The sequence below is a fragment of the Bos javanicus genome, chromosome 11 (genome assembly GCF_032452875.1).
Source record: "Bos javanicus breed banteng chromosome 11, ARS-OSU_banteng_1.0, whole genome shotgun sequence".
In the NCBI taxonomy this organism is placed as follows: Eukaryota; Metazoa; Chordata; class Mammalia; order Artiodactyla; family Bovidae; genus Bos; species Bos javanicus.
In genome coordinates, this window is record NC_083878.1 from 43,151,418 (window position 1) to 43,178,402 (window position 26,985).

The 26,985-nt window shown below is 44.9% G+C and overlaps 1 protein-coding gene across 14 annotated transcripts in view; it reads right to left on the reverse strand.

Annotated features, from left to right (window-relative positions):
- The window catches only part of BCL11A (BCL11 transcription factor A), a 101,632-nt gene extending 75,125 nt beyond the window's left edge, over nucleotides 1-26,507 (reverse strand). The window contains exons 1-2 of one of the 14 annotated variants that reach the window (XM_061432471.1): nucleotides 26,072-26,506; nucleotides 18,760-19,089 (exon numbers count right to left, since the gene is read on the reverse strand). In XM_061432471.1, the coding sequence (XP_061288455.1) occupies nucleotides 18,760-19,089; nucleotides 26,072-26,126 (385 nt within the window). In that variant the 5' untranslated portion in view covers nucleotides 26,127-26,506. Of the gene's footprint in view, nucleotides 1-18,759; nucleotides 19,090-23,725; nucleotides 24,305-26,071 lie in introns of those variants that run through there. The other 13 variants (XM_061432463.1, XM_061432470.1, XM_061432462.1 and 10 more) reach the window with 13 other exon arrangements.
- Between the last annotated feature and the right edge of the window lie 478 nt (nucleotides 26,508-26,985).

Here is a 26,985-nt window from a genome sequence, read left to right on the forward strand (position 1 = left end):
GGAAGAAGATGCAATGAAAATGTTTGACAATGTGAAAGCAGCCATAAATTACATGACAACTGTGTAAAAGTCATGATGAAACAAATAAAGGGCTGACCTATAATACGTCTGATTCATTGTGACACACACAACTCCCTGCACTAATCTCTGCCCAGCCAACGCATTCTTAAGCGGGGAACTACTTAGCACAGGGAACGCTGTAAATTATCACTAGTCAACAGCATTGATTTTTAGTCGACATTTCAATCAGGCTGAAGCAGAAATACTACCCAGCTCATCCAACAGCCTCTTAACCAGTCCGCTGCCCCTCTGCGGTCTCCTCAGTTATGGCTTTGTTAAATTTCCATTGCTCTCACCATTCAATATTTATTATAGCATTGCCACATCCAGGCACTTGGCCTGAAGGGTCACCGGCCTGCCTCTTGGGACATTAAATTCGTGCTTACCTTAACGAAAGCAGAACCAAAAAAAGAAAAAGAAACAAAAGGCCAGCATCAGAGAGCTGGCCTGATTTTCAAGAGAATGGAGAGAAAATTGGGGGGGTAGGGGGACGCGAAGAGGCTATAAAGCAACAGTCTTCTTTTTTTTGTATCATTTCTGCTTTTCCGCCTAGGGGTCCCAGGAAACAAAACTCAGAGCGTCTCTTCTGGGGTGATCCATCCTGAACCCAAGACATGGAGAGATGTAGGGAGATAGGGGAAGAGCTGAGGAGAATAGAAGGAAATACGGATCCAGTTCCAGGGCAGATGCAGAACTGAAATGGAAGGTTTGGAGTTCTCTACCCACATGTATTCTCAGCAGTCACCTCCATCCGAACCCCCCAACTCACACCTGCATCCACACCAATGACAACCCCTTGGTGGAGGATCTATTGAAACAACCTCCCTGGGTTCAAAGAGAAGGGTTATCAAGTGAGCAGAGCTCCGAGTTGACACTTGTGGGTGCCCAGGCCAATCCTTCAGCTTCCCCAAGGGAACCCTGCATATAGTAGGCGCTTCCTGATACTACCCAAAGACTCTAAAGTTAAATAAATGGCAGTCTACAGTGGCCCAGCCAATCTGAAAGGTTGGGTAATGAAAGGAAAACCCTGCCATTTGGTTTTGGAATACATTATGTAATCCCTCTGCAATGAACCTCAGGTCTTGCTTCAGCAAATATTAATGGTGTCAGCGTAGCCTGCGGAGTGACTGGGGGAGGCCACCATGCAACTGAAAACCAGCCTAGGGGAAAGCCACATGTGGGTCATATGGAGTTGTTGACTGTAGTTTCCATTCAAAACTTCCCTCAGTCTCCTCGCATGCTTTCCAGACTCGCCTTACCACAGCGCTTGTTTGGCCAGAAATGAAAACCTCCTTGAAGCAGATTATTACCCCTCAGGACCCCCTACACACACACAGACACACACACACTCTCACTCACTCATTCATGTGCTACGCTCTTTCCCTCACCTTTCTCTACAGTGTAGTTCCGATTCTCCAGACCTTTTAAAAGTGTGGTAAGTGAAGGGAATGTCACAGAGACAATACAACGTAACTGCTGCCAGGCTAACTCCACTAGCCCTTCCTTAAAAGCCATAGCTGGGTTCCTTGGTCATCCTTCTGCCGTCTCCGAACCAAGTCACAGACATGTAGTAAAACCCCCTCCCTCATCTTCTCAGGACCCTCGCCCCACTTCTGGCTCACTCTGGACAGACAGAGAAGTGACAACTTGCAAAGCAGAATTCCTTACATTGCTGCTCTTTCCAACAGCTCCAAGACACCCAGGACAGCCGCCCAGGGACTGGATGGGAACATTCCTCTCCTTCCCAGAAGACTGAAAAACTCAACCACAAAACCCACAGGAGGACCAACCATCCAGCCCAAGAGATTCCCACCCAGTTGATGCCCCAGTACCACTGAAGACCTTGTGAGGGGGTGGCAGGCGCTCATGACAACGCCAAAAGACAGAATCCTTAATAACTGTGAACCCTTAGGGAGGCAAGTTCTTTAACCCTTGGGGAGCCTCAGTTTCCTCCTCCACTAAGTGGGGCTGATAGGACTTCCCTTCTGGTGTTGCTGTGGGGAGAAGTAACCACGTGTTGGAGCCACAGTATGGCAATGGCAGCTCCCGGTGTGCATCCTGTGTATTTATGCTTTCTCTCATTTACTCCTTGCATCGACCCTGCAAGGGAGGTTCTTTGGGTGGTCTCCATTTCACAGAGGTTCAAGGGTCCACCCAAACCCTCCCATCCAGTCAGTGGTGAAGCAGGACTCTGAACCCACAGCAGCTATGTCACACACCAGGTACATTCTCCTGGTGAGGCAGCATGTGACTGCATGGAGAGAAGCCAAACGCTAAGGGAGACGCCGATGGAGAAAAGCCCCTCACCAACAGCTCCAGCACATCAGGTCAGTGAGAGCTCCTGAGCTCTCTACACCCAAGGACTCAGGAGCCCACTCTGAGGCAGAAAGAGGCTCCCTGTCCTGTTCTCTCATCTCAACCCAGTCACCCCACACCAGGAGAAATGACATGGAGATCCCAGTCTTTCAAGGAGAAAGATCCCAGTCCTTAAAGGAGAAAACAGTCCTAAGCCATGAGTCATAATCATAATAGTAACTGGCCTTCCTCAAGTGTTTACTTGAGGAAACAAGCAAACATCCACACAGAAAGCTCACAACAGCCCATAATGTGGGTCCTGTGACACCCCCCACCCATCATGTTGCAGATGAGGAAACTGGAGCTTGGAGGGATGAAGAAATCTGCCCACACTCACACACCAGAAATGGCAGCACCTTTTGGCCATTTTATTCCATATACTCACACAGGCTGAAAAGAAAAGAAAAAGAAAAAAAAAAAAAAAAACGGAGATGCACATATTTTTAAGAGTTTATTTACCCTCTTTCAGGCCCTCCTCATTTTCTTACCATGCAGGTTACAAGATAACCTCAGAGAGAGAGAAGACAACATCTAAGGGCTTGGCTGAGTTTGGGGCATGATCTACAGGATGAGCACAGAGGCCTCCAAATTTTCCCAGTTTCTATTAGCTCCTAGATGAATATGGGGGAAAATTCACCTCCCTTTTGAGGCTTCTACCTGGGGAAGTAAACATGATTTTATCATATTTTACCTGGATGTTCATGATAGTGCCTTTTCTAGTCCATGATGGGAAAAAAAAATATTTTTTATTGTGTGAACTGCAGGCCTCCAGACCACTTGGAAACCCCAGGCTCCCCTACGTGGAATTCTCTAGGCTCGGCGTTAGCCTCAGCAGCCCCTCTGGTGGGAGCCAGAACATGCCTCCTGCCAGTGAGTAACAGGGAAATTCAATTACCTCGCCACTTGTGGCAAGAGGGCAAAGACTGCACATTAAAAGAGCCAAAAATGTCAGGAAGTTATTGGGCTGATGACTCTTGCTTGCCAACACTCATAAGTGAATACATAATGTCACAGTAAACTAAAAAACACAGAAACAGACCAAAGAAGATAAGATAATCGAGAACAAAACAAGCCCAGACACATGGGATTGCCATCAGCCCTGCTCAGAAAATGCACTGCTTCCAACAGGGCACTTTCCCCCCTACCCCTGGCCTCTCCTGGGCCTCGCCTGTGTATGCTCTTGATCAGCCACCAAGAGATTAGCTCACAGGTCCTTTTCAACGAAAAGTTTAACTTCAGGCATTAAAAAAAAAACAAAAAACACTGAATCCCACCAATTTCTACCTGCACATGCAGGCCCGCCTGCCATGTCCCGCCCTGGCTCCACGCACACACTCTCACACATGCTGGTCTCCTAAACACACCAACTCTTCCAATCCCCAGCCCTCGGGTTACTGGCGTTATCACAATTCCTTTTTTTCCCAACGGCAAGCCAGGAAAAATGATAGGAACTGTGTATGTAGCCAAAAGACTGGCCTCAACTGGTTCAGAAGGGGAAAAAAATTGAGTTGTGTATTTTTTTTTCTTGCCTTTAGCCAAAGACCTGGGAACATTTGATGTACAGTCGGCAGGTATTTTTAAAAAAAGAAAGTAGGAAAGAAAAGAAAGAAGAAGGGAAAAAAAAAAACCCTACCACTGAAAAGGCTTGGCTGCACTGGGGCCCTGACACGCTCTCATCTAAAGCTTGGCCCTCGGCCAAGTTCATCTGTTAATGGACAGCCGCAACCACCGTACACCTCCCCCACCTCCCAGACTCTTCTCTGTTCTACCTCTTTCGAGCTCCTAAAAACTAGACATCGATTATGTCTGCGCTTTTCCCTTTCTATTCAAGATAAACAAAGTGCTTCAAGTTCAGGGCACACCCTGGGACCCTTGACAAAACAATCTATCATTCTGTCTGCTAAACCAGTCTGGCTACACCACAGCCGGGAGAGCAAGGCTCCCAATGTACAATTTTCCCTTTGTGCTCCGTCCCTCTTGCCACTAACCTCTTTTCTTTACCACCTTCTCCGGAGCAGATGGACTTGACCACTTTGCTTAAAGCCCCTCCCAGTAACCTCAGAAATTAAAAGAACGGAGCCTCTGGCTGCTCCTCCTCCTGCCCAGGTTCTCCTTGTCGCCCTGTGGCCCCCTCATCCTTTGGACACACACACACACACACACCCGCTTAGATCTACACAATCCTTTCGACCCTCTCACCACAGACACTCACCCAGAAAATAAATGAAGTGCAGGGACTGCCCCCTCTTTTGCTCCCTGAAAGAACATTTTGAGTAAATTTTGTTTTAAATCATATCCATTCATTTATCCTGACTCACAATTAAATGCAAGTACACTTTTTACAATCAGTACGGAATGTATTAATTATAACTACAAATGGTCAAATGAGAGCATAGTCCCTCCTAAAAATATTAATAAAAGACATAATAAATAATATTAATGAAACAAAAATAGATTCATAAGCCTTGGCCAGAGCTTTTATTATTTCACACAAGGGGAAATCCAGCCAGTGAAACTTGCTGCACATACTTTGGCAGGACTCTGGCCAACCAACCACCACTGAACTCTACAGAGCATGTTTCAGGGAAGGGGGTGGGGGGGGGGGCGTGCCGGGGTGGTACAGCAGTGCCCTAGTGCTGGGGGTTTTGTGCAGACACCATCTTGAGAGGCTGATTGATGGCCATGGTGCACAATGCAGGGCCCATAACATCTTTCGCAGCTTTCCCATGTGGTCAAGGAAAGTTACCCACAGGCTGCTTCCCCTTCCTAAGGCAGCCTGGGCTGTTATTTCAGTGCCCACTCCTCCCGTGGAAAGACAAACACAATCCTCTAGACCCAGAGGGAAATAAGCCCAGCTAGGTAAAGGGCTCAGAATTCAGGCCCCACGAGCACCCTTTACTGCATCAGCGCTGGAAGCAGCCGTGCTGCCATACCACCGGGCCCCGACTAACCCATCTCCACATCCCACAGCCCCTCGCTCACCCCAGCACTCCCTGCCCCCTCCCTTCCTCCCCAATCCAACACACCCACCACACAATCGAATCTAATTAAGACTGGGAAAAAATTTGCATTTTCTTTTCACTGTACCCCCAGTAATCACAGAAGTTCTTCAAATTTTGAGAATTTTGTTCCTCTGCTAATTATTTCCCTCATTTTGAATTTCAAGGCACAAAGACAGTCTATCTCATTGGTGGTCTATTAATAGTTTGAAGTTTTGAGCATCAGAAGGTAGGGTGGGTTTTTTGTGGTTTTTTTTTAATTTTTTCCTTTTAAAACCGTTCTGTCATTTCCAGTTTTGCAAAAGGAGTGTGTTGTTGTTGTTGTTGTTAGTGGTGATGATGTTAATATTTCTTCCAAAAGACAGCTTCGTTGTGCCAGTCTGCATATTATGATTTGGTCGCCCCCTTACAATAGTTACTCTCTGCCTGGTTTACTGATTTACAGACCCTTGGTATGTGAGTGGCAAAAAAAAAAAGAAAGGAAAAAAGAAAGAAAATTCCTTGGCATAAGTGTATGTTTGCTGATCAAATTTCAGATCATGTGTTGTTCATTATTATGACTTTACTTGAAAAACAGTTTACCACAGTGAGATGGATTCGCTTTACATGCTTTCTACCTCTCCACCCCCTTTAAGGACTTTGAAAACCAGTACACGTTTTTAAAGGTAGGTTTAAAGCATGAACTGGTTTGGATTAAAACATTTCGATGTCCACAAATTCCCTGAAAATACAATTTTAAAAGATGTATGCAAAGCCACACATGATTTTGAGGGAGCTAATAAGACTGTCCCACCAACAAAATTTAATGGTGATTTAAGAAATTCTAATGCTTTTCATTTACTTCCTGTAGAATTATTTGTGTACTTGACATTTATACAGTCTCTCCATTATATAACAATCTACTCTGGGTACACTAGATGATGCCAATCTATTAGAATGAAATTTGTACTCCATATAAGCAGAAGTTTCCAGTCCGTTTTGACTTACCATTATATTTCGATGTAAAGTGTTATTATAGCTGAGTATAAAGCACAGCTACTCCATGCTCAGGGTTTTTAACTCTAATACTGTAATCTTTCTTGTTGCTTCTAGAGCTGTGTCAGTGTTTACATTCCTGGAAGTTAAATAAACCGACATGGCAAAACTCCTGGATAGACTGAATAATACGGCTTGTGATGACTAAATTGTTTACTTTCTACCTTGTTGGGATCCCTTTCTTGTAAAGTTTTGGGGAGAGACAGAGAGAGGAGGAATGAAGGGGGTGGGGGTGATATGAGATAGAAAGAGAGAGATTTACACACTGGCTTCCATATGTCACAAAGGCCTTCCTACCCACAACCAACGAGAATGAAGCAGCCTGCCTAAGTTAGTTTTGCCCTTTTCGATTTGTGTTTTGTGTTCTCAAATACTGGGTCATGTGAATACCCCCCCTTGTCTACTATCCTCCCCTCAATAAAAAATATGAACATTTTTTTGCCTATTTTCAAATAGCAAATTATCCATTAGATTTCATCATATCTTAGTAAAGCAATTACATCAAGAAAATGATAGTGCGTGTGGAATCAATTATGCATGCAGTTGGCCGGAGACCAAAGGCTGTGAAGTCGGAGAGGGCAGAATCGCTCGACACACACAAATAAAAAGCCCCTGGATCTCACAGATGGACCCCATCAGTTCATCTTACTGCCTAAAAAGTTCATGCACTTAATAATTTATTTGTGTTCTGGATACTGTTTCCCAGCTGAATATTAACAACTTTGAACTGAAGCATGCTTTTAGCATGGTATGGATGGAAGTCACGGTAGGGCAGTGCTAGGGTCCCTCAGAGGTTAAAATTGTAGTTATGTTTCTTACACACTGTTCATTCTCCATCACAATTTATTTTCTTTCATTAAACATTCCTTTTAATCAGAATATCAGTTTCAATGTTCTGATTCTGCTTGTTAACCAGTGATAAACTCCTAAACCAAAGACAAACATCAATAATACAGCACAAGCTATTCAACAGCAAAGGCAAACACCAAAATCACAGGCTCTCAAAAATCGGAAACCGTTCGTTAGCACCTTGTTTTCACAACCAGAGCACTTATGTACCTTGAGAGAGGCATCTGGTAGCCCAGAGACCACGATTTACTTTAGTGACTAGGGGAGGACACAGGCAGAACAGCTGAGAGCAGAAGGCCCCAGCAAAACTTACTTGAGCTAAAAGATAAGTTAGTCAAACTCAGACCCAAGACATGGAGGGGCAAGTCACCTTTTCAAAGCAGAGACCCAAAGCATTGTTACAAAGGTCTGTCGTTAGTAGGCGTCTCTCTTCTAAAGGCACCTGATGTCTTAATACACTGAAAAAGTCTCTCCGCCATCAAACTGTGAACAGTGAAACTGCCCAACAACCTTCAGGGGGGAAGAGGGACAAGCCATACATATTTCTGTGCATATCTGGATATGCCTCCATCATACACTTAAATTTTATTCTTCTCCCCAAATGAGAACAACTTCCAGCCAACACTTCCACAAACTGTACTTAACGTTAAAAGAAAATGGATAAAAACATACGTAATTACTCAAGGTTAAACTTCTAATTCCTCAATTCACTAAAGGAAACTTGGCAAGAAGATGCATCATTTTGCTCCTTTCTACTGGGGCATCTGAGGAGGAGAGCCACTGAGGCAGCTAATACACAAAACATGATCAAAAGTGATTAACAACAGCTTCATATGCAAATTGCATTAATGAAGGAGTGCAAAGTCATCATGTAAATTAAATATGTCAAATCTCTTGGTGAACTTTCAATCTTGAGAAGAAAAAACACGGCTTTAATTTTTTTACATCATCAATTTTGCAAGATTGAAAATCTAAGAATCTTGGTGCTATAAACAATTTTCACCTTTTTTTTCTCCTTCAGCAGGCTGACAGGCCAGCCTGATGTGCACCGAATGTACATGTTAATAGGCCAATCAAAAATGCAAAACAATTCGCAATTACTGGAAGGACCTAATGGTCATTAGAATTTACAACTAGGTAATGAACTGAAGTCTGCCCACACCATGCATATTCATAAAGCAATTTAGCCTTTGAAGATTAAAGAAGTGCTTAAAATTCAAATGAGCTTTAGCAAATTATCAGTAAGATTCATCCAAAAAGCAAAGGGTTTTTCTTCCTATGATTTCCTCATTTTTTTAATGCAAAATTGTTATATCTTCCAGACTGAGCTTAAACTAAACATTGAGCTAGAAGTGAAGCCAAGGGGCTAAGAGACAAACGGAGGCTGCAAACATCGTTACGGACTTTGTTCATAAAACTAAGCCCTTAAGAGCCAAACCTATCTCTAAACATGGTAATTTATCAAAAACAGCCCAGAGTTGCTCATAGGCAATACTGCACAGTCCTCCAACAAAACAGATTAACGGGAGTCCCACCACCCTCCCAAAAAGCCTTTTTCCCCTCAAGTTGAGTCTCCTGTGTAAACATCCACTATGGTATAAAAACAGCTTTTTCATCGGCTTGGAGTGGCATTCATTTTAGAAGTTTCTGCTTCCAAAGGGAAAAGAGCAAGGAAAGAGAGGGTAAAGGCAGAGAGGAGCGTGATCTGGTTTACTTCTGAGGAGTGAAAATCTTGTCGTTGGGTATTTATCTTCCTGGGGGTTCCCCCCCATCCCACACTGGCAGCATTTAATCCAAGAGGAACAGGTCAGGCCGACATCAGCTAACATTCAGAAAGTTAGGGTGTCCACCCACCACCACCCCACCCCAGTTATTAGAGAGCATCGTGGGAATTTGGACTTTCAAGCTTCCCAATTACCAGTGTGGAGAAGAATCTAACTCACACCTTGAATGCTGACTCCCACTTTAACTAACCTCATGACATTTAAGAAATTCTAGCGACAGAATTCCCACTGTAGGCCTCCCCCACTGCCATCCCAAACACTCCATCCAGGTGAAAAGCACCGAAGTCTCTGAATCCTCCCTCAGCTGGTGGACAAGTAAGACTGGGAATAACAGCTTTGAAAGGACCACGTGCCTGTGCTTACTGCTCCAAAGCTAGACCCAAAGGACTCTCTGCCTTGGTGACTGTCTTTGAACCCCTATTGAAAATATTCCAGTGGCTTCTCTCTGCCACCCTTCTCCCCCTCCCCACCCCCCGCCCCCCAGCCTCAGATGCTTTCCTGAAGTTGATCTTACCTGGAATGTAGGTATGTCAAGGAAGTGGGAAAAGAGGTAGAGAGAGAAGGGAGAAAACCTCAGGCACTATCTCCGATTTCCTCGACTCTCTAATCCAGGGCCCTGCTCAGAAACACGCCACATTTTAACGTTTATTAGAAAGAATAGGAGGCAGAGCTTCACGGGACCTGCATTCACGACCATCTGTATGAACCACAGGTCCGCAGTCCTGACCAATTCTGTTTGACACTAATGTTACTCTACATGAGTAGAGTTCAATGAGGGTTGATATGGGATGTGACAGAGTAAATCAGAATTAGATTAAAAACAAAAGTTTAGAAACCGATGCTACACTGCAGAGCAAATGGGAGTTGAAGGCCAAATTTCCCCTAACTGCCTTCAAGTCATTTTCCCTATTAGAGTCTTTGCCCGCCACCCCCCTGCTGGCAGTGCCACAATCCCATCAGAAAGCAGAGTGGAATGCACATAGGAAGGCCCAAGATATTCCTCTTTAGATACAATACCTATATATTTAATATACAGCAATTAACTTCTGGTCAGGAGTCTGCAGGCAGCAGGCTGCCCCAAGCAGATAGTGGGGGAGGGGCCTGGAGCTGGGACAAGCACAAAAGACAGGTCCCACAACAATGCCTGCTGTCAGCAGCTGAATTATTTTTATACAGGAATTTTTATCTCTATTGTACAAACAAGTACGTGTCTGTGCAGACTTGTTAAGCAATCCACTTGTATGTAGAATAAGATTTTTTTTTCTTTCTTGCTACCAGTCACACAGCTCCAAGATCAGAAGAAATACATAGTCTTTGAAGCTGCTCAAATGTTTTAGTTAAAAGGACAGCAGTTGTTTTCAAAGATCCAAGAGTATCTTTATCAGAATTAAATTTTTCCTTATTGATTTTTTTCTCCTTAACATAACAAAAACATAACATGAGAAGGTTAAGATTTATTATTAAAATTTTTCTCAGCCTTTAAATCATTCTTCAGTAGCCAATGTTCACTTTTAAATGTAAAAGAATAATTTTTTTAAATCTTAGGATGGGATAGAGTAGGAGAGAAAAACTCATGAGATTTAAATTTTAACACTGTTAGGGCATTGTTTTAACTATGAACTCAAAGATAGGGGTGGGGGCAAAATGGGCAGTAAATGGCTTATTGCAAGTTGCTCCTAAATGTAAATAAATCATGACATCATGGTATCCCCTGAGTCAGTAGGAGGAAATGCTTCAGATATTTTTTGTGACCCAAAGAGAAACTCCATATTTGAAACCTAAAAAGCAGATATGGGACATAGTGCCTCATGCTGCAGCTAAGGCAGGAATCCAAGCTACACTTGATTTTCCTAAAATTGACAGATGTGATTTTTTTTCTGCACTTCTTTATGCATCATTACATATCAAGAAAATGAACAACTGATGAATATAAATGTAAATGCCCCGATGCTTAGCAGGAGGTTTCCCCATTTTTTTAAAGAAAATTCCAAAATAAACTAGAAAGCAGAGAAAGAAGGGGAACACCACAGCACCTGTGTTCTTTCTGAAAGCACCTCTGCAGGTTTCACAATAATTCCATTCTTCATTTTAATGGGAATTTTTAAACCAATGGACTCACCTCTATCTAAAACTGAGATCAAATTGTAGGTGTAATTGTTCATCACTCATGCTAACAACAGCAAAGACACAAACAGAAACTCATTGTGAGTGACCACAGGTCCCCAGGTATCCCCTTCATCAATAGGCCTGCTCCAGGTCCCCACTGGGAATTCCCTGGCGGGCCAATTCAATTCTGAGTAACATGCTGCCAACCCTATCTGGAAAAGTGGAAAAGGGTGTGCACAGCGTCTTCTCGCCTCTTTTACAGGAAGTTTAAACCTGATCATCTCAACTTTAGTGGCTATAATTTGTTGTCTAGAGTTCCAAGAACTTGGTCTTTTATCTATCTAAAGAGATCAAAAAGAAAAAAGGAAGGCAGAGAGCGAGCAAGCTGTGGCCTGGCCTAGCCCCTAGCGAGGCTCTAGCTCAGAGCAGTAACCTGTGCAGGTAAGCCTTCCAGCGGCATTGCATCAGACCGGCTCACATCAGTCTCCAGGGTGAATGGAGAGGTGAAACACTCTGGTGCCCTGTCTGCAAACTCCTCATTCTCCAATTCTTGGCAGCTTATTTTTCCAAGTGTTTTGTTTCAGGAAACGTGTGTATTTTTCTTTGTACATTTTGTGGATTTCCCACAACTGGCTCTGACAGCTGTTGATTCTGTTAAATGAACACATTATAAAAATCCTCTTTAAAACCTCAAGCAACAGTGGACTTAAAAATAATGGCAAAATATTTTAATGGAGTTCCAGTTGAGAGTTGGTTTAAAAAAAAAATACAAGTGAAAGTACAGAAGTCCTTTAAGTCAGAGCTAGATTTAAACTGAATGTATGAGCACGTGTGCATGTGTGCGTATGTGTGCGTGTGTTTAATGGGGAAAGAGGGGTGTTGCAAATCACCACAAATATTTACACTGTACTCCCTTTGTTCAAATCACATACTTTTAACAGGAAAAGCTGGAACTGTGGCTATTTAAAATTTTAAATATTCAAACGCCTGTAATTAACCATATGAAACAAATTATGTCGCTTTTCTCCATACCAGCACATGCAAAGAAATTCGGGTGGGGGACTGGGAGGTGGCAGAGTCGGGGAGACAACTCCAAGAGGAGGCAAGGATGATGTTTTCATTTTGCTCTAGATCAAAGGAGAACAAGAATGGAAACTGTGGCAGAGCCAGCATTTTTACATCGCTGTCTTTCACACTGGGCTATCTAAGTTTACACAATTCCCCAGACTGGCTGCATATTAAGCTTGCTGTGTACAGCTTTATTATGGTGCGCTGGTGGAAGAAGCATTAATATTCCAGCTCGGCAACTGACAGGGCATTTACATGCGCCCATCTGAGCGGCACCTGAGAGATCTTCCAAGGTGCAGTAGCTGTGCGCCTATTGTAAAGGCAAATGAAGCTCACCTATTCCCTGCTGGGGTCAGAAGTGACCTCACCACCCCCCAAGCCTCAAATCCTTCCCTTGCCAACCTAACTCGATGCCATCGCAGAATGACGAATGAGCTCAGAAATAGACCCTAAGTTACTAACCCTGCTAAGAACAGCAAAAGCCATTGCTGAAATGTTTTAAAAATGCATAGGGAGTGCAGCTGGCCAGTAAAAAGCAGAGAGACAAATTCCAGTGAACCCAATATGGAATACGTTACATTCTAAAACTGATTAGAAATCCAGTCTGATGTTTACTGGCTTCAAATTGAGTTTGGCATCAAGCATACTGGCTTTCATAATGCTGGCATTTTTTTATTATTATTATTTTAAATCTGCCTTTGGTTCCTAGGAGCACATGTGGAGAGCTAAAGCATTCTTATTTGTCAGGTTACATTTCCTAGAAATTAAGTTAGTGACACAAAATGACTCTAGTAGCAGTAATGTGGTCCATGCTCAAATTAATTAGGTCATTTTTGTAAAACCTACACGACAAATTACAAAGGTAAATTTACTGATATTGGCCAGAGCTCTATCCCCTGGAAGGAAAGGGGAGAAGCATTTTAAGGACTTATTTACCTGGGTAGGAGGAGAGAACAGGGAAGGGAGAGAGACAATGGCCAATTTCCCATTGGTATTACAAATAAAAATACTAGTCATTATCCATTAAATTATATAGTCTGAATATATTTTATGAATTTATTAATGTCTTCCAAATTGACACATAAAATAAAAACCCGCTTGATTTGAGATAGTGTTAAAAATGGACCCTAAGTTTAAATTTTTTTTTTAATCCTTGTAATAATAACACTGCTGACATAACCATGACCCAAATGAAATCTGAACAAGCAGAAAGGTACTAAAGATCCTTGGTGATTAAATCTCGTGCTAAAAAAGTGGCAAGGTGCCAGGCTGGGTCCGATTTGATGCTAAGTGCCTTTTATTGCACAAAGCTGGTACTACTGTATGTAAAAACAGACTTGGGCTTGGGGTAAATTTTGTCAAATGATTTCTTTGTGCAATAAAGGGTGTGAACAGACCAACCAGAGTAGATTAAATTAACAACGAGTGACGCAATCTTGGTGCATCGCCCTAACTGTGCTACTTCAGTTAAATTTCACATTTTCTCCCAGACGAAAGCCAAAACTTTCCTCCTTTCTCACTGACTAGTGTGCAAGGCCACCACTCACCTATTCTTCTTTTTGAAACACTTTTGCTAAGAAATCACAAAATTCTGAAAAATGCCTCCTTAGGTTTTGCACATCTGCTATATATTCCTGTCCCTGTCCCCCACATTAGCCAAACTGAGACAGCAGTATGAAATGATGATTTTCCAGGATTCTACAATGTGCCATTAATATGCATCCAACGCACCTCTTCCCTGAGCTTAAGGTTTGCTGTTCTAACTCTGCCTGCACATGTCTAGACCCAGTTGCATTTTCCAACCCATGGGCAGCTCCACAATTAAATGCCACACTCACCAGGAGGAAGGTGTGCAAAGCAGATTTCAGATCCTTTAAAAGTAAAAGGCTCAACTTGCAACAAAACTAGAAATGGCGTGATTTGAGAAATTACAGTACTGTTTTTTTTTTTAAGCCTTCATAGAATAAACACAGAGAATGGGAGGGAAACTTCCCCCCTGCTCCTGTTCTTGAAGTGAATACATATTTGTGTTTCCAATAAAAGGCCATTTTTACATTAACTGTCTGTAACAGCAGGAGACAGAAAAACTAACACAATCTCCACATCACACACAGGACGATCTTCATATCACGTGGCCCTGTTCTCAAAACTAGTATTTATAAAAGACAACTAGGAAAATGCACAATGCATCTTTTCTGTGTCACCAAAAGGGTGACACAGAACTTTGGGATCTTTGGGATCTTCCACATTTTAGATTTTTTTTCTTTTTGGCTTGCCCAAGTAAATTTAGCAGCCATGCGGGCCACTGTGTTTAATTAAGCTTTCAAAAGTCCTCTGACAATGCCAACAATTGTAAGACACTTCTGCGGCTCAATCATGCAATCGCTGTGACAGTTCTATTTACAATTTGTCTTAGAAAGAGTTTCTCTGACATTGTACTTTGACAAAACATCCAAGCTGCCAGTTCACAACCTTTCTCTGTCTTATTTACAAATACATCTTGTATATAGGACTCCCAGTCTCATGAACATGAGCCTTTGGGTAATGGCCTCGCAAACATGGGCTCCCAGTGAAAATCCTAGGTATTTATTAAGAAACAATATTCTTTATTCTCTGGGTGTGAAGGTTAAATAAAATGTTCACCAGTATACTGGGGATTTTTTTGTTTGCTTGTCATTTTTTGTAGCTGCCACACTAAAAATTCACTTTAGAAGTCAGTGATTTTTATTCAGAATCACACAAATAAAGAGAAATGAAAAATAGGTTATAATAGGATACTATAATTTATAGTCTCATTTACAATTATATCATAAAGTACATCCTCCAGTTCAGTCTGAGATAGGAAAAGAATTCAAATGGGTACAAAAAGAAAAGGCAAGTTGAGTTTTTAAATTCTGAAAAGCATGAGTATGTTATACTTGATTTACCTTTAAGTAACATGTTTATATATTTCTGGATTGAACTGGTACTTTTCCTTCCACAGAGCTTCTGCCTTACATATTATTATCTAGGTATGAGGTGTATTGTCTAGGCAAATAATTTTTAAATACCCTGATATCAATGCCTATGTTCTTGATTTTAAAGAGAAAAAATGTTAGCTAGCAACAGACTGCTTGACAGTTCACAGGACTCATCATATTTTCTGCCACTCTCTCAAAAAGCTAACTTTATGACAGCTCAACCCTAATTTAAAGATTTCTATGTGCAATAAGCCAAAACCTCAAAGCTGACACTGTGGGATAATATTTTTTGGCCTTTTCTATAAGTGAACAGCAGTTCCACAGTCACTAATCTTCAATGAATACTTGCCCCCCTCATAAAACATGAGACTAGGAAACAAAACCAAACCCCAATTAAAAGTCCTGACTGCCAAAGACTGCTGATATCCAATAGTGGATATTTGACACACACACTGATGAACTGGGCCCTGCACAGTACAACCTGCTGGTTTCCAGTTAAATTAACACTACTTCAGGGGTCTCAGTGGATCATAATCCCACAATCTTGAATATTTGAATAAAATGAAAAAAAACAACCTGAACAACATACAAGTGTACATTCAGCCTGGTAAAAATTATCCTCACTAAAAAATACTCGGCTTTGAGAGGTCTATGTACAGCCAAAACGCATGGCATCTTACTGAAGATTTAAAGAACTCCACTCAACCTCCTGTGTGAAAGCCCAAACTCTAAGCTTTATTTATCTCAGGAAGAAGATCTGTCGCTGTTTGATTCCAGCTTCCTGCCTATAAGATAGCACAGAGCACACAGTAAGCTCGTATCCAACTTACACCACTTTAATAAAGCCTTTCCTACACAGCACGTTTAAATAACTACCTTTTATACAGTTGCCAAACATATTCTTCTAGAGATTCATCAATATATCTCTTTCCTAATACAGAGCATTGCTTCTCATTTTTGTGTGTGACACAATTCAAATATCTACTGAATGATTACTCTTATTGTTTCCTTCCTCACCATAAAAAGAAAAGCAGACTTGGAATGGTGAAGATGCACTTGAGAGAAATGGGCTGCGAGTACACAGCCGTCTTCCAGAACTTCACTTCAGAGGCACCTGAGAGCCAGGGCATCTTAATTTACGTGCAATGGCAGAATGTTAATTTCACCATAGGAAACTCTTAATTCATTACCGTGAATTATGAGAAGTCGTGATTCTAGTTACTGACATCTCGCTTTGAGATGTGACCACGCTATTTATGTTCAGCCAATTCCAGGGTGGGAACAGGTGATTAAACACAATGAAAGGAATCAAGACTTTGTAATTATTCGTGCATGAAAGGTTTACCTCACCTGGGTCGCAGCACTGGTGCACCCATTGAATATCTTAGATAGCTTAGGTAGCTTTTCATCTCAGCGAAATTGCTTAGCATTAGCCCTATAAAATATATCTTAAATGTGCTTTTTGTGTGGAGGGGGTCCTTCTTTGAGCTCTCTTACAGTACTACTCCTTAAAAAAAAAAAAGAATCTTTATGACCACCAGAGAATTCAGGAAAATCTCATCTTTCCCTACATAGATTTACAACTGTGACAGTGAAAAGCCTTCACAATAGGGCCTCCCCCCACCAGCTTTTAGATTTCTCCAGTAAGTACAGAGGGACAGAATGTTCAAGCTGGTTAATCGGAGACTGAATAACCTACTTGGGACCTCAGTAAAAAGTGGTTTTAATTCTTGCTTGACAGACACTGTGTTTTGTCTTTTTAAACGAGCGGCTCGATATGTAAATACGATGTTACATCACGCAAGTGTTACTCCATATTTGGAGATTTAGAAAGGCTTTGGATCTCCGAAGACCAAATCTCCTTCCGCTTGCTCTAGCTTCATTAATCATGCCTTACACTTCTGTACATTTTCCTTCCAGTCACAAGGCAGCACATGGAAATGGTCACCACCATATCCTACCGGGGGCTGGGGGAACAGATAAAATTGTAACCTGCATGGCATATAAGCTACATGGGATGGATTCAAGAAAACAGTTTGTAAACACAGCTTCCCTGGCAGCAGCTTTCTTGTTTTACTAAAGGTAAAGTATCTGGGTGCTATTGCAGGAAGCATTAAAAAAGAAAGAAAATGCCACATTTGATTTTAATGAGCAAATTCCAGAGAGGGGAGGAGAAATGATACAACATTTCATCCCCTCTGGACCACTGACCCACTACAGTTCAACTTTCTGGTCAAACTCAGTCGGAGGGACAAGTTCCAGGGCATCAACTGATTCTACGCACTACCCTTCCTAAATCTAAACAAACCTTCTGCCTGTGGGGGGCAGGGGCAAGGGAAGTAGAGAAAGTGATTCGGACATGCCGGTTTTGTCACTACAGAATCCGCATTCACTTCATCTTGTACGTTAAATCATTGTTGTTTCATTTATTAAAATGTTTTAAGAGTCACTATATAGTGTTGTTGATTATCATTCAGAGTAGGGATTTAAGTCCCTCTGTAGTGGTTAATTCCTTTCCCTTGTGCTGCTGAGAAACCCATACCTCTAGCTACCTTTCTGCTAAAATTAACCAGAGGAAGCAAGGCTGTTGAATGTGTATATGTATTTTTCCAAGAGAATTTTAACATTGTGTTACAGCAGAAACAGTGAAGTCTGGACTGGACATTTGTAAGGGTGACATGTGGTTGTATAAACCACAAACAAAATCAAGATACATCTGTCAAAACCACATCAGAGACAAGAGAGAGCACAAAGAAGCATTTATCATTTAGCTGAGGAGGCAGGCTGCAAGGAGCAGCCGTTCCTGTCAAACCAACCTTTTGAAATTTCCAACATGCCCTTAAACTTTTCGAGTAAGCATGTCTGTGCGCTTCAGCAACTGCCCTCTCTACTCTGGCCTGGCCAGTCGAAAATGGCATCTTAAAGTCAAGGTCACGGTGTCATCCCACCACGGGGCTGTGTTTAATTACAGCCCCATACGGGCTGACAGCCAATATGGATCCAAGGCTAGCCCCGAAGCTCAGTTAACTCTTTCCAGTCCCTCCAAAATGCCCCTCCAGCCCACCGAACGTCACGGAAGCCTCGAGAACAAACTGCACCACTAGGGAAGCCTGATCAGGTATTCTGACCCAAACATGTTACTGGCCGAACTACAAATGCCCATATAGCCCCTCTGCCTCTGACTTATCACCAGGGTTGGAAATGGGCCTTGGAAACTGGGCTAGGTGTAGTAAGGCTCGACACTTCAAAATGAGGAGGAGAGAGAAAAGGAAAGAAATTCAGAATCAGTAGATCCAGAGAGAGGGTATCAGGTGTGTGTAACCTATCCTGCCTACATCTGACTCAAGTGAAGTGGAAAATATTTATTTTTGTGTGTTCTGGACATAAGCCATAGGAATGATTACTTGAACGTTACAGGGCTGTCATGGACTGTCACATGGAGAAACACAGAAAGCACTTCACCACTCCTTAGTGCATGGCTACAGTGCCTCTGAAAATGAAAAGAAAACATGCAAACAGCTTTTCTCCTTGCTTCTCATTTACCTGCTATGTGTTCCTGTTTGGGGCAAATTCCTCTAGATGACGTTGATAAACAATCGTCATCCTCTGGCGTGACCTGGATGCCAACCTCCACGGGATTGGATGCTTTTTTCATCTCGATTGGTGAAGGGGAAGGTGGCTTATCCACAGCTTTTTCTAAGCAGAGGCTGCCATTGCATTGTTTCCGTTTGTGCTCGATAAAAATGAGAATGTCCCCCAACGGGAAGTTCATCTGGCACTGCCCACACGTGAGGAGGTCATGGTCCCCTTCTGGGGCTCCCAAAGGTCCGTGGTCCGGTTCATCATCTGTAAGAATGGCTTCAAGAGGCTCGGCTGTGGTTGAAGAAACAAAAGCACAATTATTAGAGGGCCAGAAGGGAGAGGAAAGGGGGAAATACATTCTCAACCCCATCCCACCCCAGCACATTATGTAAAGGGTTTCTAGGCTCCTCCATTTAAGTTTCAGAAAAACATGTGAGCACCTGAAACATACACGGGTGTGGAAACTGACAACAAGAAAGCAAATTTATCATAGAGGTAAACCATCATATAGTTAAAGAAAACTGCCTGACCTGCATACTACCATGGAGAACTACACACACATATATACATAACACACGCACACACACACAACAGTGTCCGGTTTGTGAGTTTAGAAAGAATGTGACTGTTATTTAAATAGTTAGCACAGAAACATAACGTAAGCCTAAATAATAACCACCCCCAAAGAACTGGTAAAAACATGGATTGAAACCAAATTTGTTTCTTTTTTCCTATACAGTAAGTTGTCTATTGTGCCCAAGAATAAAAGGAGAGGTGAATAAACACACACACACATCCTCTTTGTGTGTGAACATATACACTCAAAATATACAGAGATATGGCTTCATAAATTAGAAAGCTACTACATCACACAGAAAACGTGCCGTATTTACACTGCCGTGATAAGAAAAAGATTGCATTCACCTGTGAAACGGATCTAAATAATAATCATAAAGCAGTATAACCCACACTGCCAAAAACCTTTCTGATCTCACTCTCAGCAGTGCCACAAAATCAAACAAATACCAAATTCACTGGCAATTCTTCTCAGACACATTAGCTAAATGGGATACTTTTGAGTACTTAAGAAAATAAGCCAATTAGTCATTTTTTCATTCTGAAGAAAGGAATGCCTAAAATATTCTAAACATGTTTGCACTTGGTGGCCCCCATCACATAAAAATCAGAATGGTCAAGCAAACGCCACATTTCAGATCAAGGCTGAGAAGTCTTTTCTTAAGACTTGAAATACTTTGTCTAATGTTGTCAAAGTTGACTAATTTTCTGAATGAGCTCCAAAATGCTTCATTATGGGACTATTTCTGTACACATGATCACCAGTGGATGGTACAACAAGGTAGATATGTCTTTCATTCCTGTTTCTTTAAATTAAAAAAAAAAAAAAACTTTGCACCAAAATACTCAAGCATGTATCTGAACAGCTTCTATCATTTTTTAAACTTCCAAAGGGGAAATGAGAGTAAGCCTCTGCTCCTGAAACCTTACGCTTACTTACTCCATCACCAAAAAAAAAATTTACAAAACACAGAATACATCCAGGATGCTGCCAGTTAATAAAACTGAAGCAGAAAATGTACAAGTCTTAAACAGTTAATCAGTCTGACCTTCTTTAGCAAGCTGCCAATTTCACATTTAATGAACTTAAAGCCACAGAGAATCAAAAAATAGATTTTAATTTGAGTGTAGAATATTGGAACAGATTTTGATAAAGTGCAAAAATCCAGTGAACTCAGGTTAAATTTATTTCAACCCTACCCAGGCTGAATACTGAGGGGGAAGATCTGGAGTAACTCCCAGATGTGCTGGGTGAAATAATATTGAGAGAGCCCTGTCTAGCTGCACCTGTGCTCAACTAGGACATGTCATAATTTCTAGCCTCTGGTACTCCTCCTAATTTAACATAAGGTCACCACAGGAATATGAAGGTTATATTCCTACTAATAAAGACAGAAAAGTAAGCACTTGCATTTCTTTGCCCAACATACTGACCGAAAGATAGATACACATGCATACTTTCCAAATAAAAGGAGACAAACAGAAGTGCTTTTGCATTATGCGTCTATGTCATCTTTCCCCTGCTTGCTTTCATTGTGACAAGGGAGGAACTGAATAAGGAAGTTATTCGCCAAGATTCCTCCTATTTGAATTAAGGATTTTAAGTACACATTAACAAATGTGGCTTTTTTGGTTGTTGTTCAGCATTAACTGCAAGTTCAGAGGTTTACAGATTGAAGAAAGACTGAGGAGAAATACCTCATTTTTTAAAAGTTAGCAGTACATAGAACCTTGGGGAAAAAAAAAAAAAACATTTTTTTAAACTCCATCGTTAGGATTTGTTCTTTATCCCCAAGCCCTGACACATTTCTGAAACTGGAAATATTATTTGGGAGCAAAAGAAGATACTCTCGTAGGTATCAAACAGTTAAAGGTAACGCGGTACAAAACAGACTTGGTTAAAGTCTTCTAAATGTAGTGACTGAACTGATTTACAATCAAAACCAGGAAATGAAGTGGTAATTCAGAGGTTGCTGATTACACCTCCACATTTCACCTAATTAATTTTATAGGAGGCAAAGTTCTTGAAAATAACAAGATGATCAAATGTACAGATATAAAACCTATAACCTCAACATTTTCTATGCTCTTAACGTAAATTATTGCTAATTAACAAGAATTATATCCTAATGTATGAAATACCTTTAACATCAGGCTCTCTACTAAACATTTGGCTGGTGATGTTCAGAGAAATACCAAAATGTGTTCTTATCGTTGCTGCTACATTATTAAAAATCAGACGAAGTGAGGCACAAAGAAAATATGAAAATACAATTCTCTTGGTGTAATCTACTGATTTGCATTGACATCTTTTCTCAGTGGCAATCAACATTTCCTTTCTGGGCTCTGATAATTTCTCTGTATTTTAATGCAAATTCCCCTTTCCCTAAAAACATTCCTAACCTCAGCCATTTTACCCCCTCCCTCAATTCAATTCCATCCTCCTTCACCCCCACAAAACCGGCGTTTCTAAGCTCCGGCCTAAGCGCTGGCTACAAAGCAGGGAGTCCAGGATTGAAGTGGAAGGGAGTGGGCAAATAATCATAATAATTAGCCGTGAATTCTCTACAAGGGGAAAAAGAAATACAAAATAAAATGCTTCTGCGTTCAAACAGCAAGACTGACTGAAACGTCTCAATGCCCCAGCCGCTGAACTGAGATCTCTTTCCTCTCTCAGCAGTTGCAAAGGAATAAATTAAAAAAAAAAAAAAAAGCCTTATAAGAAATGTAGGGAAGGAGCAAGAGAAACAAGGGCTGCTGGGGAGGGGGAGGGGGAAAGGCGCTCTGCCTTCAAGTTTGCTTTCCAAGTCCTTCTCTTTGATTGTCTTAACAGGGTAAGGAAGCACACCGAGACTGAAATGCGGAGAGAAAAAGCAAAAAAACAAAAGCGAAGGCAGGGGCGACAGGCCCGGGGCAGGGGGCTCGGCGGGGGTGGGCTCCGCGGAAAGTGAAGTTGGGCGCGGGGACTCTGAGGCACAAAGCGAGTAGCGTGCTGTCCGCAGGCTCCGGCCGCGCTCGCTGCGAACACGTGCAGCGGCGGCCGCGGGGCCGCGGGGCCCGGAGCCGGGAGTCGGGGGCTGGGGGCGGGAGGCGGCGAGCAGCCCCGGGGCCCGACTGCTGCCTCCACGCCGGTCCTGCCCGGCCGCGGGGTGACGACGGTTCCCCAGGCCCACCAGGTGGAGACACGGGAAGTGAGGCTTGGAAAACTCGGCAGGTTACCCTGGCGCTGTCTCGGGATCACCGCACACACCTCAGGCGCGGGTCCTGAAATTCATTCTGTGTCCACAGGCTCACAGTTTTTACTTTGAGGGATCTCTGCAAATGCGTTTCTCCCGCAATCCCCGGCACTGGTGTGCACAGCGCGGCCACGGCTGCGGTTATTCATTATTAATGACGCCGTTTGCCCGCATCATTATGATGATAACTATTACTATTGTTGTGATTTCGGGCTCGGAGGCGAGAGCTGCAGGAGGCGGGGGAGCTGGGGGGCGGGGGTGGGGGGGGGTGGTCGGGCTGCAGAGGCGCCCGGCAAGCCTGCCGCGGCCGCCTCGGTCCGCGCTTTGCACGGGGATGAGGGGGTGGGAGAAGTGAACCTGGAGACTAAGTGCAAACTTGCCGGATCCCGCTTTCGGCCTTGCCCCAAAGCCGGAGAGCGCGCACTCCTCTTTCCTCCCAACCAAAAACGCCTGCCCGAAAGAACGAAAACTGCACCCCGCTCCACTCCCTGTGCACTGGGGAGTCGGCCGCGCGCCCGGACGCTTCTCCGCAGCCCTGGCCAGAAGCATTTTTAAAGTCAAAACGAAGAACAAAGACAGAAGGGGTGATGGGGTGGGGGGGAGAGAAAGGGAATTCTGCCTAACCGTCCGTTTCCCCCACCCCCACCCTCGCAAAGCTCTTCCCTCCGGGTCGAGAAATGCAGAGCGGGGTGGGGGAGGAGGCCCTGGTACAGGTTCAAGTTCGCTGAGCTTTCTTGATCTTGTTCTGCCTCCTAGCGACCGAACGGCTCATTCAGCCCTAGAAGCGGGGGATGGGGGCAGGGGGGAGGGAAAGGGGGTCCTGAACACTAGAATGGCTCCCGCCCCCTCTGCGTACCCAGAAAATTAGAAAGGAGCGACCACCGCACCCACTTTAAACTGGCCCCTTAACCCAAAACCCGCCCTGAGACTCGGGGATTCCAAGGGGATAACCCACCCAGCCTGGAGCCTCGGGATGGGCCCGGGGAGAGTGGGGGACGTGGGAGCAGCCTGGACTGCACGCCACAGTCCGTCCTTTGAGCCCCCAGTGCATCCTTCCGAAGAAGGGCCCGGCTTTCCCGAGTGCTGCGAACACTGCCCTTCCTTCCCGCCGGTACCTGGCCGGGCTGTAACTTCACACCGCCGCGCGCCGCGTCTGCTCCGCATCCGGCGCGGCCGGGGGAGTGGGGGCGGGGGAGAGCGATGAGGGAGGGATGCGCGGGGGTGGGGAGAGGGAGGGCCCCGCAACGTGCCCGGGCGGGGGAGCTTTCGAAGTGTATGACAAGTTCCAGGACCCAGTGAAAAATTCAATTCCCTACGCGCACCCCCCCCCACACACACACCTTTAAAACATGCAGAACTGGATATGGGGTGGTCCTTTAAAATTGCAGCAAAAATTAAAATAAGGGTCATGAATGAGGTGGGGGAGGGAAGTGGGCCCTCTCACGCCTTTCTTTCCTTTGCAGCCAAACTTTCCTTAGCGCCCACCGCCTGCCTTTCCAGGCGCATTCTGTTAGCCAGGAGACAGCCACCCACTTAACCACCCCACCTCCCTTATACAGACTCAGAAGGGCCCCCAGATCCAGCCAGGCCCGAGGTAGAGAGCAAGAACTCAAGGGAGGGATGCTTGGAGTCCCGGGGTCGAACACTCCCCAAAAGCATACTCGAACCAACTACTCCCCTACCGCCTACCCCCCCCCCCCACGCCCCGCCCCCCACCCCCACCTAGCTTGGCCGAGCTCGGGAGCTGAGGGTTATATGCTTGTCCCTGTGGGAGGGGGGCAGGGAAGGCACGTGGTGATCTCCCTGCCGCCCCGAGCTGGGGGCAAGATGCGTCGCGGGTAGGGGACGGACAGGACTCGCTTTTAGGGTTGCTTTGCAAAATAAAAATGCTTTGCAAAGATGAGTTTCTCCCCAACCGATTTCGCAGTAGGGTTGGCCAAGAGGAGGTCTGGGCATTGTACTAGGGGGCCAGAGAGGATCCTGGACCCGCTGGCGCTGAGTCGCTGCACCGCCTGCCGCTGGGCCAGCGGGCTGGCGGCGGGCGCCGGGTGGGCGATTCCGGGCGGGGCGGGGGCGCGGCGAGGCCGGGCGAGGCCCCGGCGAGGCCCGGCCGCAGCCGCCGCCCGCTCCCGGCCTGCCGCTCCGCGCTCGGTCCTCTGTCTGTTTGTTGGCAGGAGGCTCCCGCACACGCGGTGCTTGTAAACATTCAGACACGAGATTTTTCCCAATCAAAATCCACTTCCACTTTTTTTGAAAATCTTCCAAAAAATAGTAAGAGGAGGGAGTTCCTCGCTCCCTCTCTGTGCCGCCGGCGCTCTAAGTTTGCAACTAAAGAGGTTTTGGTGAAGGGGGTAATTGTATTTTTCCCCTCTATTAGAGATTGTGAGATATTTGTAGGGGGGGGGGGCGCGGTGGGGGAGTCAAAGAGGAGAGCGTTGCTGCAAACGGATGGCGGAGCGTTTGGCGTCTGTCTGGGGGCAAAAAAAAAAAAATGTTGCCTTGTTTTATTTTATGTTTTTTATTTTATTTTCACCTATCTTCGCCGCCGCTGAGGTTCGGCCGGGAGGGGCCGGCAGCGGCAACCCGGGCGGCAGCAGCCACAGCGCCCTCCCTCCCTCTTCGACTGGCCCCCGGCCCTCGCTCCTGCCCTTCGGCGGCGGCGGCGGCGGCGGCGGCGCGGGAGGGCAAGCGCGAGGAGCCGGCACAAAAGGCAGCGGGGCAAACACCCACCTCGGGCCGGAACAAAAGGCTGCAGCGCCGGCCGCGGCTCCGGTCCTTCCCGGGCGCCCAAGCTCTCCCGGGCGCCGCGGCCCCTCTCCAGACTCGGCGGACTCAAGAGCGCCCGGGGCCCCCCTCCCACAATTCCACTTTCTCACTATTGTGGAGATGACTACTTTCCTCCCAGTGCACACTTGACCGTGAGCGCGCTGGTGTCCAAGGGCCAGTCTCACCTCTTTTCTCCCTGGGAATTGTTTTGGTTTTTTTTTGTTTTTTGTTTTTTGACTTGGGCTCCCCACCCCCCGTTTTTCTTCCTACGGTAAGTGGAAGTAACCCCCTTTCCCCTCAAGTTCCCTCCCTTAGGTTTGCACGAGAGTTGTTAGCATCCACAGCATTGTTCATTATTTTGCAAAATTGGAGGCGAAATCATTGCATTCCTTTCCGAAAAGCGAAATAAAGCAGAGGAAAGCAGGAAAGAGGAGGAGTCAAATTTTTGTAAAATTAAATAAAATTAAAAGATTCGTGCTATCCCAAAAGTGTACATTCGGCTACGATTCGGGATGGGATGAGGTTGGTCCCCCCCCCCCCTTAATCTCTTTTATCCCGACTCTCGGAGGTTTTTCTCGTGAAAAAAAAAATTTTTAATGCATGCACACACCCCTCTCTCCCCCTTTCTCTTGCTTCTCGTCCTGCGCGCTCTCGTGATTATTAATAATTATTATTACTATTATTGGGTTACTTACGCGAGAATTCCCGTTTGCTTAAGTGCTGGGGTTTGCCTTGCTTGCGGCGAGACATGGTGGGCTGCGGGGCGGGCGGGAGGCGGCGGCGGCGGCAGCGGGCGGACGACGGCTCGGTTCACATCGGGAGAGCCGGGTTAGAAAGAAGGAGACTCCAGAGAAAATATCTTCATCAGTGCCTTTTGACATCCAAAATAAATTAGAAATAATACAAAGATGGCGCAGGGAAGATGAATTGTGGGAGAGCCGTCATGGCTTTTTTTTTTTTTTTTTAACCAAAAAAAAAAGAGAGAGAGAGAGGAGAGATAGAGGGGGAGAGAGAGAGAGAGAGATGAAAAAAATGGCAAAAGCCCCCCTGAGCTGCAAGTTCAAGTGCGGACGTGACGTCCCTGCGAACTTGAACGTCAGGAGTCTGGATGGACAGAGACACACAAAACATGGGCAGGGCGAGCAGGAGAGAAGGGGAGGAGGGAAGGGGAAGCTCACACCAATGGACACACATCAGGGGCTGGACATGAAAAAGAGACCAGGACAAGCCAATGGCCAGTGCGGGGCGGGGGAGGTGCCGGGCGGGGGGCTCCGCAGACGCCAGACGCGGCCCCCGTGGGAGGGGCGGGCGGAGGGGAGGGGGCGCTGGGGCCTCGGGCTCACCAGTGGCCGCAGCGAGTGCCGAGGCAGCGGCTTGGCGGGGAGAGAGGGAAGGGGCGGCGGGGGAGGGGAAGAGCCAGACGTGCGCCCTGCTCCCCCCAACCCCGGCACGCGGACCCTAAAATGAAAGATTATTTTAAATTAAAAAAAAAAAAAACAAGAGTGTCTGGAGGCCGCAGGGGCCGGGGAAGCGCGGGCGGAGGGAAGCCAGGTAGAGTTGCTCCCGGACACCCTCCTGCGTGCGCACACCCACTTCCCTTCTCCGCCGC